General features: G+C 38.7%; 1 protein-coding gene and 1 long non-coding RNA gene across 3 annotated transcripts in view; both read right to left on the minus strand.

Annotated features, from left to right (window-relative positions):
• The window catches only part of LOC143260707 (uncharacterized), a 525,069-nt gene that overhangs the window by 178,649 nt on the left and 327,288 nt on the right, over nt 1–19,132 (minus strand). The gene's annotated exons all lie outside the window — the stretch shown is intronic.
• On the minus strand, nt 4,317–8,539 carry LOC117227963 (major royal jelly protein 9). The gene is made up of 3 exons (XM_033483540.2): nt 7,911–8,539; nt 6,469–6,875; nt 4,317–5,324 (listed from the first exon to the last, which is right to left on the minus strand). The coding sequence occupies exons 1-3, from the start codon at nt 8,256–8,258 to the stop codon at nt 4,841–4,843; spliced, it is 1,239 nt and encodes a 412-aa protein (XP_033339431.1). The 5' UTR covers nt 8,259–8,539; the 3' UTR covers nt 4,317–4,840.

A 19,132-nucleotide genomic window follows, 5' to 3' on the forward strand; every position in this document is an offset into this window, starting at 1 on the left:
CTGACAACTGCAATGCATGCCACACACTGGCGTACATGAGCTTCTGCACGAGATGCCGTGTGTTTATGCGGCCGGTGAGTCCAGCACTGTCAGCCCGTCTAGGCCACCCGGTGAATTATAGATGAGCTGCCTTAATAAAGACACGGGAGATGCCCGAAATTCTCCCGACGTTCCACCCGCCGCAGGAACTCGACGTTCCTTCGAATTGCAAACGGATACCGCGTGAGTTCGTTCGGCGAGAGCCGGCGAGCGCGCGAGGAAGCGAGCGAGCTGGATAGCTGGCCATCCAGCTAGCTCGCTACTAGGTAGCAAGCGTGCGCGCCCACGCGTTGCAACATGGCGGTCGGGTCTACCGTCTCCCTCGGGCAGCCCGTTCATTCGAAACACGCGGACCGGTAGAATTCCGAGAAAAACAAGTAATTTGCCGTGCTCGCTAGAAAAGCCGCCGCTATGAGATACGCGGTTAATTTGGCGATTAAATTTTAAAATTTCATTTTCCCTGGGAAACGGCACGTAAAATGGCAGCCGCTTTGTCCCCTCCTTCGGTGCTTCCCTTAATTGGGATACATTCTTTCGCGCGGAAGTGGACCCTGACTCCCCGGACCCCGGTGAATTGTTTAGCCGCTCCTAATTGAATTTTCATGTAACGACGCGCGATCGTTCGCGCTTAGGTGCACATGCGACGGGTCGCGACGGAACGGGACGCTCCTCTCGTCGCGTTGCGTTGCGTGCGAGCCGAACGCGGCGATCCCGTTCTCTCTCTCTCTCTCTCTCTGTTTCTTTTCGCGCGCGTAATTGCCGCGTTTATCAGGGTAGGGAGAGCCGCCGCGTCGCGAGAAGATATCTCGACGAGCGCTTCCTTTCTTTACGGGCCGGTCCTGTATCGCATTACGGACGCTAACTGCCGGTAAAGAATGGCACACCGTCGGCCGGCCGCGCTTCTACGCGCGAGTATCAGTGCCAAACACCGGTAGTTATGTATATTAGCGGCAGTAAAACTGATGCAAATTTATTTCAAAATTCCGCGGCGGTACCGTAAAGTCGTTTTAAAAGTACGCTCGTAAAACGATTTCAGACCTTTTCTTCGCGCGGACGAGCCCGCGGCGACAGGACTTTTACAACGGACGCCTATCACCTCTTAAGTAATTCCACGTCGTATCCTTAAGGTAACGAGTTCGATCGTGAAAACGTGCTCTTGCATGGATCGTTCGCGGTCAACGTTATACGTCCCCGCACGAGCCCTTGCCCGCCGGAGTCACAATATTTTATAATACCTTGATACGACGATAGTATATTGAACGGTGCTATAACTCAGTCAGCCCTACTTTACGAAATCGCGTAAAAAGAATATTGAACGGTATACCGGGTTTTTACGGGCCCGGTTATCGTCCCCCCCTTTATGCCCGCGCTTATTAACCACGCTAACCAGCCAGGAACTTTTATTCGGTCTTCCAGCTAGGGCCATCTCAGTTCCGGTGGAACCGCGGATGGATTACGCTCCGCGGAAGAATGATAGGGCACAACCAACTTCTTTTATTGCGCAAGAATTTCAAACGTTTTCTAGGGAATCTTGTGATATCTATTCTTTGTTAGGATGTTTTTCGAATGCCGCGTGGGTATTGTTATTTTTACAGACTGCGGTTTTACTAACCGGTTTACACGAAACTGTTTATGTAAGTTATTTTTTCAGTCGATCATTCGTTTCCGAGGAAAGTAAGTTTCAAAGTTTCACGAATAAAATTCTTTCTCACTTTATTAATAATTTGTTTGTCCGATCATGACCTACCAATTCTACTGGCGGTCGACGGAATTCAAACTAGCTTTTCTTTAAAACAAGGCCACAAACGAAGAAATTTTCTTCTAGATTTTAAACTTTTCTTATCACGAGTTATCAACTACCCAGAGGAATTGCTTGCGAATGTTAGAAGCTGATGTTAGTTAGATGTTTAGCATCTAGTGACTTTTACATTTGATCACACATCTATAACGCTATCCAAAATTAAAATTCGAATTTTTCACTCATTGCATAGCGTTTCGGAAGTGCCAACACAATTTCAAAATAAAGCAGCAGAATATAATCGTAAATTGCTGATAATACAAGCACATGAAGCACTAATTTTGTACATCGTTCGATAATTAACATTATTTTGTATTCCTTTTACATTTAGATAAGTTGTCCTGACTCACTGTGTGGATAAGAAAGAAAGTGTTAGATTTCAGGATGAGACTTTCAATTTTCTGACATGACATTCACATCTTCATTGATGATCAATTTCGAAGTCAACTTTATAATGATAACAGAAGCTATGATGCTTAAGCTTGTATTGTACATTGTAATCGCATTTCATGGGAGATCTGGCTTTTTATAAACCAATGTAACCATTATAATCATCATTTCCAATTTATTGTTATGTTGAATTTTTGTAGAGAAATTAAAAGGCCCTTGAAAAAATCCGTGTATGCGACGCCTTGAAATTTTCTTCACAGATATTAGTATTTAAATTATTTGTTCCCTTCATTCGATCATACCTATTTCACTAATTGTATTTTATATTATCAAAAGTCTAATCGTTGAGTATATTACAATTTATTCATTGCTATCTAACAATATCCTATCAGACGGTTAAAGAAATTAGTCTGCACGTGGTCTGCAAATAGCTCAAGAATTCCAAAGAAGTTGTAAAAAATCTGCACCGCGCGCGCGTTCAGATGTCGAAGGGAACCCGGAAAATCCGTGAATATCCCATGATTTGGATCGCGCGATGCAGAATCCCGGGCATCAAACGATGGAGGAGCGGTAGCGGCAGCGAGGACGCGGCAGCTTTTCCAGCATACGTGCGCGGTGGTAGGCTGATGTTGAAGTTGGGGGTGTGGGCGGCCGGAGGCGCCGATGGGGAACGAAAATTTAAGGGCGGCCGTATATTATCGCGACGAAGGGGTTGTCTGAGGTTAACTGCCAAAGCTTCGCAAAGGGTGTGGGCGCGGGTAGTGTCGAGGGTACCTAGAGGGGGCGAACCTGTGCCATGAATATGCCGCCATTAGTCACACGCCGAACTACGCCGTAGAAAGAGAAGTAGGTGACACGAATTTCCCGGCATTGGGCGCTCTATTGGTATCCCGAAAGTGCCGCGGCAGTAACACGAACAATTCCTCGTGAATGCGCATTTATCTCGGCCAGCCTCCTCCCTTGTCTCTACGACTGAACCTCGGTCGGCGCGACGCGGCCGGCTGCGATCCTGCGGTATCCAGAAGGCGGATAAAACTTCCTGAAATTGCTGGCAAGAAAAGGCCGGCATACCGGACCGGATGGCCACGGCTAGCATCGCCTAGAAACCAGCAGCAGCGCCTTGGTCCTCGCCTAACCCCTGGCACCTCCCTGCAGCCTCTCTCGGCGTTGTTCTCGTTACGGCGAGCATCCCGTCGAAACATTCGGGTACCCGGTGACGCTTCTGTCACCGGCAGGCCTCGTCGTTACATCTCAAAAGGCAGCAATGAAACGGTTAACTAAATTGCCGCACGCTGGCTGTCACTCGCAGAACGTCCCCTTACTTCGCCGTGCGGCTTACTCGCCCGGCGATATCCCGAACAATCCTCTGCGTTCGGTTACCGTGCCGGTCTACTTTCGCAAAAACAAGTAATCGAAGTCGTTAATGCGGTTATTTGTTCTCTCTGTCGAAAGCAGCCGGCGGTGAACCGAGCCGGATGAAGCTATTGGCTTTCAAGGGGTTATTCCCCGTTTAACGGGTCGCTACATTGTTCCTCTTTTTTAATTATATTCTCTTGCGGACTTTTACGTTCCGCCGAAACGTTTCCGCGAGACCCGAGCTCCGTAAAATAACCAGGTTACAGAAATTCGAGAAGGGAGCGGGCCGAATTAAAACTGGAGCAAGAAAACTTCGGACGCGTTTCTTCTGTGGAGAACCTCGGGAATGCCTCCTGGGAGGCAGTAAATCGATTTCAGAAAGAACAATCTTGTAACTGGTTCTTTGATCAACAGAGATTTTCTTTTTTAATGATACGCTCTTTCTGTTTGGGAATACTTCTGGCGAATTCATGGTCGAAGTTCAATGAAACCAGCCAGTAAATCGAATGGAAAGGTAAAAAATGGTGTCGAATGAAAACTGCTCTGGAAAGAATAGTTTATATCTAACCCACCTAATTTCATGATTAATTGTGTAGATATTATTTGTCTTTAATTATATTTTCTTCGTTCGGATGAATTTTTACATTGTTTGCGGGTCAGTGTTCAATTAAGTAGAAAAAGATTATAGGGTAAAGGATCGATACCGAATTAGATATAAATGTAATGATAGGAATCATGGATCTCTCGTTTAATAATTTCTTGTACCAATTGTATTAGACTAACCCCTTGCATTTTTGATTGTAACGATCTCGTACAATGAAAAGGATGTTTATAATTATCCTGTGACAAATAATGATGACAGGAGAACAGAATCTTGTTCCGTCTAAAAAGAACAGACTCGTCAGGGTACGGCAAGAGTTTTAGTATAAAGGGAACCTTTCAAATAAACTAAAATCAGATAATATTTACGACGACTGTCTCGCAGAGTGTATTTATCGCAAGACATGTAAAAAGAATTACATTTTACAAACAGTTTATTACATTAGCGTGCAGACGGAGAGGTATAACTTATTTTGGTTTACTATTTATAATTAAATGGTTCGTTACGTTGAATCGATAAAATCTTTTCATACTAAATGACGTTTGACTCTGAGCGTTTAGGAATTCCTGTATTTTCCGAAGGTGTATGTGTGTGCGCGCGTATGCGCGTGTTTGTGTGAAGGAACTGTCGAGGAGTATTTGATTAGAGTATCTGACTCAAATCCTGTGCCAGAATGTGGTATCCGGGCTGAAACTTCTTCTACCTGTCGGCTCGCAATTCGTGCCTCTAATAATGTCGTCTACCTTGCCTCTGATTAAACGGAAATTCGTTTCACTGGGTTTCAGTGTCATGTTTATGGTTTTTTGCAATCTGTTCGTGTTGAACCACAGTTCCTCCTCGCCACGGTCGTTCACAATTACTTTGATACCGCTGACGTACTGCAACTTTTCCTCGTCCTGAGCGAGTATCACTACATTTTCTGGCGCGAACGGCTTCTCGATGTTCCAACAAGCGATCGCTGTTAGCTGAGCTAATTGGAAAAATATTACGCCCCTCCGAGACGTTGCTTGGACACCTGCCTGGCTCGCTCTTTTATAATTCGATTCGTACACTATCGGCTCGTTGTATTTACTTGACTTTAACGAAGTAGTGTCCGTGAACTTTTGCAGATAGCTAGCCAAAGAGTTGAAGTACAGGTACCTGGAAACCACTCACACCGTTATCAATTGATCCCTTCAATTCCGGAGAATTGCGTACTGCTAGCAAGATTCAATTGTAATACTCGATTCGATCTTATTATTAAGCATAACTTATTTTCTCAAATATATATTTTATCATTATTATGATCTGTTCCGTAATGATATATAACCGTAAAGGTTGTTGATATTGTTATAATTTAGGTAATTATAGTAGGTATAACTTTTATATTAACTCTTATATTATATTAACTTGTAACAATTATTGGTACAAGCGAAGAAACTCTTTTAACATACGAAACAAATATAGCATGAAAGTATTTACACAAAAAAATATTGATTGTTTTTTCAGCACCTGTCTGATCACAGGTTTTTAGTTTCGACTTATAAGCACTCTCTTTCTTGATTCTCATTAAAACAGAATTATGCGCAACATAAGTTGAGAAGAATGCAGAACCATGTGCACTCGAAGCTACATTAACTCGAAAATTAAGCCATTTTGTTTCTAAAACACAATAGTATTCATTCGAAATATTATTCAAAAAATTTATTCGAAATATAATACGAATCAAATAATTTGAAATATTATACAAATCAAATTTTCTTCGAAGAATTAATTCGAAATATTTTTCGAATAAAGTTTTACTATAATTAATTATAATTTATTCATTCAAACCGTTTGTTAATTTTACATTTTCTACGGTTATTTTCACTTTATCCGTACGATATTAACCCCATTATCTCATGTATTTAGTTACATTTTTAACAATTTATTAGATACAGATTTTAATGATGTAAAAAATCCTTTATCAAATAATATGACAATATTTAATGGTGCTTTAGAGTCGCCACTCGAGTGGTTAAAAATATTATTGTTTAAAATATTTAAGAAACCTCTTTTCATCGTCATCAGATTTTCTCTGATCCAATAAAGGTACATTTTCAGAAAGAGTTTCCCTCATTTTCTCGTCAACCGGTTACAAAACATTAAATTTCAGTCGTCTGGTATACTTGAAAGCATTGTTTGTTATCCTGCCGCGAAGACGATTAAACGTAACATATTTTCGCTTCATTTTCGTATGTAAATTGGGAATTGTTTCGCTTGTACCATAAATCGTTTGATCTATGTATGCAGCCAGTAGTAATACCTTTCATTGTAGAATCCATACGGTGACAGTGACATTCCAAGAGTGCCATCAGTTAAGTCGAAAAATTCGCCGGCGATCGTGATGTTCATGGCATCGTCGTCCGGCCCGAAAGCGTTGCCGTGAGTATTGTTTACCCGCCACGAGTGGCCGCGATACAAGTCATAAATCAGTAGACCATTTTGATCCACGTCCGCCACGTACAGATAAGTATCGAGACACGTTTTTCCGACATCGACGATCGGTGTAACTAATGCCGCCTTCCCGTACAATACTTGGTCATCCGGTACAACGTATTTATGGATCAGCTGATCGGTCGCAAGATCGAAGATTAGGATTTTCGTCTGGCAAACAGCCTTGCCGCTTATACGGCCCGTATCCACGACCCACAGGCGATTGCATTCGTCTATCTGGACAGCATATGTTCATCCATTTAACGTAACTTTGTAGAAATCTAATCGGTACATTATATGTTGTGCAACATCCTTTTCATGCTATTCGAACAATTTTTATGCTATTCAATGTGCAATGATTATCTAGTCTTTTCTATGCTTGAACATCGTCATAACGAAACTACTTATGTATGTTTTGCAAAATTGAGTATAATTTCGTTGCATGGTGAAACATGATCAAACACTGAATAAGCATCTATCTCTTTATATCTATGTTTAGCTCTAATTCTATAGTTGCCATATGGTCTAATTGGCCTGTTCCTTATTTTACAATTTTATGAAATTTAGGGACTCTCTCATGAAAAATACTTAAATAAATTATGTATGTTATTGGAGCAGATTTTATAATAAAGACTTTACAAAATCTAAACGAGTTGGGTTATTTCACTTCTATGGAGCAATGCAAGCAACTGTTACTGATCAGTTGGTTTATTGTTCATGATAAGTTATTATATAGTCAGCATTTTATGAACGTTTAAATCATCTTAATGGTATATAGACTAGACTAGACTTTGATATTAGAAGCAGTTTCGTAATTTAGAAAGATTCGAATCAATCTTTCCGGATCTTTCATTGCTAAGTTTGTGAACTGACTTGGAGCTTTATTATTTCAAATGTGTACAGCACCAAATCGTAAATTCCTTTAACACTATATTTAAATAAGTTTTTTACCTCTGCTAATTTAATCTATTGATATTATAAATCCAAATATATTTTACTAAAATTTTGAACGTTCACTAAAAACAACATGTTCACGAATTTTCACTTTCATCCATTAAGATATCAGACATTCAAAGCATGTCTGTGCAGACTAGTATCGTGTCAATGTATCGGTCACGTGAAATCACTTTGAAGCCACGAAGGATTAAATCATATTACCACTTTGCTCAGCAAGTATCTAATTACCAATCTGCTAATAAATTATGATACTTCGATTGACTAAAAAAGACCGCGCCACGAACATGAACTTATGCTTGTCACCACGATATTTACCGCCAACCTATAAACTGATATCAAGCTGTTGCAGTTGTCCGGCGTGAACCAGGACCAGTCCGGATATGGTATCAGCAATGGGCCACCAGGTCCTTCCACAGTCGACACCAAAGACAATGTGATTGGCACACCATCCAACCATTGTGGACTGGTCACAAATATGCGGCCAGTCCGATCAATGTCTACGTCCTGGGTGAACGCATTGCCCAACGTGAAGTTTTTTCCAGTTAAGGGAATGTTCGGCCAGGTCCAGTCCAAGTATTTCCACTGAAAGGCGACTTCGAGGCCCTGGCCATTGGCGCAGTGCAGGGTACCAAAGGCGAGGATAAGACTTAGATACAGCACCATGTAAACGTTTGCGAACCGTCGTCGAACGGTTTCGATGTTCCTTGTCACATAAGATCAACGTGCACCGTCGATGCGTAACAAACGGAAACTCGCGGAGACTCGCTGGAACGTAGCTTCGACCGAGTTCGCGGTCCAAGGTGCACTGTTACACAGAGCGGCGCGGTAACATTCTTGACAGTGGAAGTCCTGCCACCAAGAACGGTCACTTTCCCGGTTGATACGACTCGAAAGTGCGGTTCACCTTGAACTGGATATCGAGGAACACCGCCCAGCGTGCTTTACAATTCAACGGATCATCAGGAAATGCTGATACAGGCTAGGTTAGGTTCAAAGTAAGAATTAGTTACGTGTGCTTCCTGAATAACAGACAAACGCAAGGACGTTTCCGCCTGTATCGTACTTGTTACACCGCAGCATGAATGCATTACATGCTCCGGTGAAGAAACACGGGAACAGGTGCATTTTATGCGCTATTGTATGGATACCGAAGAAGTATAATCGTTACAGGAGATTATTCTTTAATGAAGACATAGATAAAAACTCATTCATATTTTAGTCGAAAGTATGTTTTTAATGATGTCTCGGTTACAAAGAATATCTGGTAGATCCATCTGGTACGTTAAGTTTGGAAAGGAAAGGTACATTCAATTTGGGAATAAAATGTGGCAAATTAATTTTAGGGACAAAATTTTATAAATCAATTTTAAGAAGAACATTTTGTAAAGTCAGAAGTCAAGAGCACTCTTTTTCACGTTTATGAATATTTTTCAGTAATATTTGATGCAATAATAACAAATAACAGTTTCCTCAGATCGTGTAACAATTTTTTCAATTTTCTCGAATTTATTCGGAGGTAATGTGACATAATCTAACGTCAAACGCGTTTACTATTGCTCTATAAAGACAACAATGAACAATGGTACTAATAACTACAATTTACATTTATCTGAGAAAATTATGATTTTTATTATTTCCAGAAACCACAAGAGAGAGAACACATATATAACATTTCTTTTGCGAATCTCTAATTACTCTAGTTACTTTAATTACTCATATAAAAATATAAATTCTAATAAATTTCGATTGCCTCATTTCGGAGACGTTGAATAGTAAGCGAGTATTTGAGAACTGTAACTTCCGTAGTAATAGCAATCGATACCTTTCACTTTCAAGCAATTACTCTGCTATGCAAATGTTCTGCCATTATAGTAAAACTATTTAAATTAGCATTATACGTGTCTTTTTCATAGCACAGTGTCATGGAAACTAAAATATATATCACCATTTATGCAAATACGAGATTGCCTCACAAGTTTTTCTTGTTTCTAACTAGTAAATCAACCATGACAAATTTGAATACTAACATATATTATTATAATATACGAAATTCATATCATTTTGATATTTTCCTCTATTCATTTAAAATGCATTTGATCAACTAACAAGATCGATAGTTAAAATAAGTTTTCATATGATTTATAATACGATTAAATAATTATCTGAATTATCAGAATCCAGCTAGTGGAAATGACGTGGCAGGACATCCGTATCCAATTAAACGATACGTAGCTCGGCGTTATCATAAAGATAAGCAAAACCGACCCAAAGAACAACTTTATTTGACGAATATAATATACTGTTGATCAAAATGAAAATATAGTTCTTAAAGTTGATCGCAGCAAGTTACAATATTGCATCAGAAAATATTTAAATTTTCTTCTTCAATTCCAAACCGATTTTAGAAACAGGCTCCGAATATTTGCCTCGATCGCAGCAAAATAGTTTCTATACTCCGCAAACATTTCAATATAAATAAACATTTCAATATTATAATGTACGATAATCAAGCTTTCACAAAAGGGATACTTTTCTCCTGAGGTTGGAAAATCAAACCACAGATGAAAATGTATTTCTACGTATGTCAGTTATGGAAATCATGGTTCATAGTGATTCATATATGCCTCAGTTTCAAGATCGTGAAGTAATGCTGGACAGATCATAACAGCGTTTTATTTTTAAATAGCAAAGATTTTCAAAGAAGACGTTGATGACGACCATCTTCATAGCGACTGAACGGTAACAATAAGATCTCCATGATTATTTTTAAACATTTATTCTTTTAAACATTTTGTTAAAGAAATTGAGCGGTCGTCATGTGATTACGTTACATGTTTATACCACACTGATGTCGACTTGAAACTCGGCGAAGCATTTGTCGTAAATTTTATATTATTAAAATTGAGAGTATAAAATGGAGATGAATAGATCATGCAACACAATTTATTATAAAAAATGCATTAAATCAGACAGTCGATCGATCAAATTGTCAAAAAGATAAAAACTTGTACGTTTCACAAGATGCTAATCCGTCTACTAACACATTAGTTGTTCGTTTCTTATAGCAAACAGATTAAATTACACGCAGGCTTGTTCAGTAATTTCCAACGAAACCTATCGAACCGCAGAATAAAAGAACTTCATTTCCATACAGAACAGATCGAGAAGTGGAGTGGATTTTTGCTGGCGTCAGGGAAGCACACATCGAATATGCATAGGTATTGTCAAAAATGTTCGGGGTCCGCGCGTTAGAACGTCAATAACGAATGCTCAGGGAATGTGGTCATGAACGCATTAACCACTGCGTGATCAGAAACTGGATCAGCTATTTGGAATCGGTACACGCCCACGTGAAATAGAGCTGGAAACTATTTTCGTGCAAATTCTCGAACGCAGCACGTCGGCTGTTATGAATGCTCGCCTTCGATTCCGGTGTTTCGCGCGCGAATTAAAACTTTCTTATCCCGGGCCCCGCGGGATTGCTGGAACGTTGCTTAATCACTTAGGTTTTTCGTGTCTTCGTTCCACCGCTTTACACGACGATCGCATAATCGCCAGTAATTGCCGACCGTAATGCGAAATGTGAAGCACGATATTCCATGCATGTACAGAACAAGCGATCACAATTACACACAAGTTGCGGTGCACCGAGCGACCGTATCTTTGCAGTTATGTTTCGAGCACCCTACTATTAGTATGAATACAAATTCCGTGTTCCACGTAGAATGCCGGAAACGCCCGAAAGGAATGGCAACCAAAATATTCCCCATGGAATTTGTAAACTACTTATATCCCGAAACTGGGAGAAAGTGCTTGCAAGTACTGATTTTTACGTTCACTGTGAGTGATTCGATGGGTGTATCAACATTAATCTTCGTTCAGTCTGCACCTAGACATTCTCGGCTATATTTAGATGGTAATTATTGTTGTAATACGCGAGTTGCATAATACGCGGAAATACAATGCTACAGATACTTATTGCTTTAATACGCTATAACGTTAATAAATCATGATTTCCTTTAACACTAAACCAAACGGGCACTAAAAGTTACTGACCTGACGTGTGTTGCTTCATGGCTGATTGACCGACACGGTGTGACCGACACATTAATTGTAGGAAATGTAAATTAGATTGAAATGCCTTTCCTCCTTTAATAATAGTGATAAGTTGAAAATAACGTGACAATATCCTCATATTCTTCTGTCTTAACAGTGTCTTACTTGATCTATTCATTTTTCATTTGAATATATAAAATCCATAATTCTAGTTATCACAATTCATTGTTCTTTAAAGCAATTTGAAATTTGTTTACAAATTTTGATAAACTTCTTTCCTGCCTACTACAGATTCAAAGATTGAAGCCTCCTCTTTTCAACAATCTTCTAAAACTTAATGTACAATTATCTCGGTTCGTTTTATATTTTCATTAAAAGGCCAATGAAAGAACTAAATATGTAGCAGTCCATTATACGACATTAAATATTATTTAGACTAATTAGTTCAATTCGAGGCGGTAGATCACAATCCTGATTACGTAAACGTTCACAATCTATTATTCTCCCACTCATTTGATAACGTTGCAGATGAAACGACGGTGGTAATGGAGGCTTTCGCGCCCCAGAAAGTTGGGCTACGAAAATACATAGAACGTCAGCTCTATTCTTATACCTCGTCTGTGCTAACACCTTCCTCGCCGGTAACTATCAGTCGCACGAATAGGTAGCAATACCCTTTGTATTCAAAATGCATGAAGAGCAAGTGATTGCATTGATCGTCGACTTATACCTGCTGTACATCATAGTAACGCTAACAAGGAAACGTACCGGAGTTGTAATCGATGATCTTGACGTAACACTGCTAGACGATAAGTCTCGTAAAATTGACTAGCAAATAATGCCTCCATCTGGCAAGATTTACATTGAAAAACATCACAGATAAACAATTTTTAGGAGTGAGAAATGTATCTTGTCGAATGCTTCGTAAACTATCAAAGTTAGAAATACGTAACTGGGGACTGTACAATTTGAAAATGTAAGTAAAATTCAGGTACAATGACTTGGTTTGTAAGAGAAAAGTAACATTTACATCATGTTGTAAAATTAAATTACACAACACATATTGTATCATTAAATCGTATAATTATATTCTACAATATATTATAGAATTTAATTATACAAACTATTATACAGTTATATTATACAATTAAATTATAAAATAACTATACAATTATATTGTACAATTAAATTATAAAATAACTATACAATTATATTGTACAATTAAATTATAAAATAACTATACAATTATATTGTACAATATGTCATACAATTAAATTATACAATACACTAAACAATTATATTATATAATATATCATACAATTGTATTATACAATTTAATTGTACAATATACTATACAATTATATTATACAATTAAATTGTACAATATATTACTTACTATTATATTACATTATCAATAAATAGAAGGCTTCTTTCACCTCATCGTCTCAAGAATTCCCGAACATAGTACCACATATTTTTTCCAAGAAGACTTTCTATCAAAGTGTCGAAACTAATTTCTAGGTGTAACCTATGAATCACGCAATACTGTTATAATCTGCGCGCGCTTCGTTGCGGGCGCCGTTGAATTTTTTTCTTTTTTGCAAGTTTTCTTGATTTCAACGCTTAATTGCTTCGCACGCCCTGCCGCGTATGGCCAACACAACTGTATTTGCTGAGGAGAAGTGGAAATCATAAATCACCTGGCTGGTCACGATTAAGCCGAAGGAGAAGACAAACGGGTGGTTAACCGGTTCTATCGTGAGCTAGAAGCATGGCCGGGCTCTTATTCCGTGCTAATAAAAAATGAATCACGCTATATCATTTTGATGGATTATATATAAAGTAGAGCCTCAAATGTTGCAATATGAGTCATCTAACAATTTGATCGCAAGGGTATTAATTCAAACACTATTAGTATGCGAGCTATTTTAAACCTTAAACTTTAAAAATGGTCTTTCATGTTTCCACTTTTCACGCTCCGCAGACACTTACACTATTCGCCCATAAATTCAAATAGATCGAAAGTATCGTTTCGATCAAATTCTTCATGTCACGATACGTGTAAGACACTGTAGGATATCACACTATTACCTCATATACTGAATGCTTAGAAATCTTTCTCATTCACGTAACTACTGCAGGTTTAAGGTAACATTATTGCATCACTGAGTGCAATGTACGATAGATGATTAGAAATTATAATTCAAGCATTTGAACACGTGTAAAATTGTCAGAAGAGAATGATGTCTTCATTTTACACTTATTACTTATTGTTTAGATGAAAGTGAATCTCAGGTTTTTGATTCTTGGCATATGTTCCCTCGACACCATGAAGAATATAATACTTCTTGGTGAAAGGTTGCAGACATAATTTCAGTCGGTGACCTCGACAGAATTTTTTTCTGCGCGGTTTCGGCAATGTTCGTAATGTCAACAAGTCAATAAAACGTCAATAAACGAGTGGATATAATTAGACGAATCAAATACCATCAATATTCGCACGAAAATATTTTATAGCCTCGCGTAGCATGCATGATTTATTAATTCTTCCATTGTTTATGAAAATTAAATAATATACGCACGCGTGAAGTTAAGAATTGTCAAGGTTAAGATATTTAAGGATATTTTTTGCTATTTACCACTTCCATATAAAAGGAGTACTTAATTCACGGAAAATATAACGTGTCACATGTGTTACGCGTGTTTCCTGATTAGAGCACGTTTCTTGGCTACCCATGGAAGCATGTTCTTCCTAGAAAGTGATTATAAAAAGTATCTCCAGCAATTAGCCCGTTTAATGGGTTACGCAGTCGGACATGTGCTGCATTAGTGATCCAGTCTCTGCATACACAGATCATTGAATGACATAGTAACGAAGGCTTTTATATACATATATGAAAACGGCATTAATATAAAAATGTTAAATATAAAAACGTTTGCAATGAAAGTAAAATTATTGTACTCAAAAATTCTTAATTCGAGTCTTGACAAAATTCCGAAAGAAAAGCGATATAGGAAATAACTTGAATAAACTGTTACTGTGATTTATAATAATTATTTCCCAACAACAATCCGCAAGAGACAGTTAATTAGAGATTTGTTACGCTGAATCACGAGTTTACTTTGAATTTTCGGAGTTTGGGTACATGTAACGAAATTAGTCTATCTTAATGAATTGCAAATACACTTGAACCGGGTTCGTTGTTAGAACAAACACAGCGCATAGAAAGTAGACTGCTGACCTCGTTTCAGCATGCAAACAGTGACTTCCGTTCTTTATTTCCATTTACAAAAATAAATCTAAAAATTACGGATTTATCCAGCTCGTTGCGGCTGCGTGCCATTAGCTATATTTCGTCTTCTCTATATCGTTCCTTGACGTATCAAATTAAGTACCGTTTCCTTCGTATCAAATTTGCTCATTAGAATTACATTCTATTAAATTTTGAGCTCGATATATAACAATTTACTTGCATTAATTGATACAATAATGAACATTGAAAAAAAAACCTAGAAAAATCGCGACTGTGATTATTTTAGTAATCGCAAGAAATACTATATATTTTTAAATTAATTTGCATATTAACCCTCGAACTGCGAATCTTTCTGACGAAAATTTAAACGAGTACGCTTAGGAACATTTATAACTTTATTTAGTAATTCTTTCAACGTACTTTTTATAATGTACTTCTACAGATCTTTTTTCTACAGATCTTAATAAGCAGAAATTCAATGAATTGTCAGAAACTAGATAGTCGATCAACAACTTACAGCAGCTGAGAAACACATAATTTAATAAACTCGAATATCAAAAAATGTTCTCATCAAGAAGTTCGTCCCACATTTTCACCGCAGGATGGAGCGATCGCTGTCACGCTCGATCCCCTTAACGAAACCGTTCAACAGATCGTATTGAAACTTCAATCTGCCGAAGATATACACTCTCCACACTTTCTCCGTTACGGTTAATGGAAAAAGGGGAAAAAAATAAAGCAATTTACGGCGATACTGTTCGTTATTCCCAGCGGCTCGAACTTCCCGAACTGCCATTCCGTCGGAAGCTCGCGTCGCGCGATTTTATATCGACAAGGGACGAGCGAAAGTCCCGCAAGATGCGTCTCTCTCTCTGGTTGAAACAGTTCTTCTTCTTCTTCTTAAACTGAGTTTGGTAAACCCTCGCACAAGTTGAAGTTCTGACCGTGCGGGTGGCGTCGAAGTGGCGTAAGAGCGAAGGCGTCGTAAAAGTTCGGCGAAGTCAATTTTGCAGTTGAAGTTGGTAATGCGATTTGTGCCGGAATAAATAGTTCGAGTGGGGTGCACACAGGGCACCCCTCCCTTCTTGCTACACCTCGTTTCTCTTCGGTGTCTGACCCATGGACCAATCCATTCGAGTTTGGTGTCACGGGCACGTCTGTTGGACCTACTGAACGTGACAGTCTCAACGGAAGAAGTTTTACGTAGCTACCGCCAAGCTACGACTGGCAACCTAACGAAATAAGGGACTCATTACTTCCGGAAAATTGCCAACTAGTTATGCTCTGACGTCGTTTGAATAATGAGAACGTCGCCGGAACATCTTTTACCGTTCGTACTCTCCCGCGATACGAATAGAACATCTATAATGGAATCTTTATTGGCGGACTCTGTTATCGAGCGAGTCTCATTTTAGTGTGACACTTTTGAGTGACATTTTTGAGCGACGATTTTGTGTGATATTTTCGTATATCCGAGTTCGCGCAAACCAGTGGGCAGACTTACAGAAGAATGTTGGGAAGGGAAGCAATCTTTTATAGTGTTTGTGAAAGAACAACACAAACAAGAATCGCTGAAAGACGCACCACGTTTAAGAAGTTAATTTGTAATCGCTAGATTGCGAATTTTATGCATTTATGACAAAATTGGATGGTTGCGATTGAAGATAAAGAAAAGATTAAAAGAAGTTAAAGATGTAAGTGTCTTACTTTTAGTCGTTTTTTTTCTGTTTTTTTTTTCTAGTAGTCGTTTTTTAGTTCTAGTAGTCTTTTAGTCGTTTTTCAAACGACAATTTCGTGGAGAAGGCAATTCAGACGATTTCGGTCACCAAAATTCGCATTAGTCGCCAGATTAGGCGAAAACATTCTCAACAGGTAAAATAATTACACGCCCGCAATTTCGCGGAGGATAAGCGTAACTAAGGAGTGCGAAAAATGCAGGTGCAAGCGATATTTGCAGTGAGAAACGATAATTCGTTGGTTTTTTGCGGAATCAGCGATTTTCTCGCCACCGTTTCCTGTAGCTCGCCAGCAGATCTTCGTTGCGTTGTAATCCTACAAATGAAAACTTATGCTAATTAAACCGTTAATAGCAGGCTCCGCGTGTAGGTAACGACCGCGGTGGTTACTTAAGCCAGAGAAAATGAAATGTTCGGAGTCTGCGTGCGTGTAAACAGCGGTCGCAGTTTTCCCTCTGCTTACGCACACGGCTCGTAAAATCGCGCGATCGACGCTGTAATAAGCGGGGCTCTTTATTAATGAATAATCATTCTGGTTCAATCGTATCCGCAGCCCCGTTCGCTCGCTAATTTCTCACCGCCGAAACCACCGACACGGTTACATTCCTCATTTCGTCTTCCATTCGGGCCCGAGTAATTACCGGCGGTTTTTTAATCGCGACGGGAATTAATGCAAAGCAAAGGGCTATTTGTTTCTGTAACGAGTCTCGCGATTAAAGACAGAAAAGGGGAACAATTTGCCCGCCTCCGCGGTCGCGGTTTTACCGTTTCGAGCGTTACGGTAAAGGCCACGGGAAATAACGACGCTCAGAGGTAAGAACAAATTTGAATAACACCGTTCGCTGCGTTAAGTACCGAGAGTCGTGTTAACATGTCAGACTCCAACCACGTGCCACGTTTATTACAGCGATCCGTGTGCAGTCGGGTAACAACAGGCGCTCTGCCGATTGTTCTCTGTCGAACTTTAAATAAACGCGTATCCGCCGGAATTTCGGGAAATTGCCACCGTTCAGTTCGCATATTGGTCTCGTTGCTTTATCGAATTTTCTTGCAGTCGCTGGATATTACTTTGCGGGACGATTTTAAGAGTTTTTGGTTTCATTAACATCTGAATCTGCAGAGCGAAATTTAATATTGGATAACGAGATGGGAAGATTAAAATTCATGGCCTCCGGATGGGAGATATTGGCGATGAACAAAATCTTTTTGATATTTTCACTGCATTTTCTTGTTCGCGCAAAATTTAATATCGGATAACGAGATAGAAGATATTGGAAATGAACGAAATCTTTTCGATTGTGTTATTATGATTTTAAATGATGTAGTGTGAAGAGTTTCCGTAGATTTATTGCAATGGTATCCTAAGTTGTTGAACTAAGTATTCGAAGTGATTGCAAAAGGAAAATTGTACATCTTCATTTCGGATTTTATTCTGCACGATGTTCCGTTTATAAAGCAATTTGCATTCGCTTTTTTTCATGCGTGCATTAACGTATCAAGGTGTATTCGCCTCATAATTCGTTTTACAAAGCTAGTGGAGCGTCAGACAAGTAGCATAAGAAAAGTGCTAATCTGATGTAATAATACTTCTTATACACCTTATTGATGATCAGAAAAACAGCACGATGATTGATGTTTTTCTCGTGGTCGAGATCCAATTCCTACGCACTTTAGATTCGTTTTATAGCGTCTGCTTATTCCTTCAGAGGTAAACGTAAAACTGGTTTTACAATGTTGTTTGTCAGACGTCTTTTTCCTTGTGCAATAACCCTGACTCTTTTTTACAGATCTGTAACAAGATCGTTTACGTAAGAACTTCGACGTTCTTGTAAAGAATGCATCTGCAACGTATGCAAGATTATAGCTATTAAAAATAATAAATATTTAAATTGATGATGTTAATGAATTTTCATTGATTCAAACATATACATTCAATTGTTCATGTAATAGCAAAAATAAATTTCACTCGGTCAGATGAGTAAGGAATTGAGGTGAAACTATACTACTATCTTTCACAGTTTCTATTAAGCGAACTGTCATTCGTGTTCCACAAAGTTACCGAAGCGGGGATTGCATTATGATCGTGCCATCATAGCGCAATTTCTCCTTCTAATAGATACTTTGCGAAAAATACGAAAACAGGAGATTGCAATTTCGGCCACTAATCACGCAGAATTAGTCCATTCTCAACGAAATTGAATCCTTATAGTGAAAGTTTATGGGGAGCATTAAAGTTAATAAACTTTAGTAAGAAGGCGTATTCGTTTTCTCGTTTATACGTCAAGCATTGCGTGGAAATTTCACGTGAAAGGAACATTTATAACTATATAAAATTCTTTGCCAAAATTAATGAACTCCAAATTTGTTCAAAATTATTAACAAATACCTCCAAAACAGAAATTTGCATAAAATCAGATGATTGCAAGAAATAGGATCCACTTAAAAACTTCTTATTTATTAAAACAATTTTTATGAACTGAAAATAGTACGT

Source organism: Megalopta genalis, chromosome 17 (assembly GCF_051020955.1).
Source record: "Megalopta genalis isolate 19385.01 chromosome 17, iyMegGena1_principal, whole genome shotgun sequence".
NCBI classification, from domain to species: domain Eukaryota; kingdom Metazoa; phylum Arthropoda; class Insecta; order Hymenoptera; family Halictidae; genus Megalopta; species Megalopta genalis.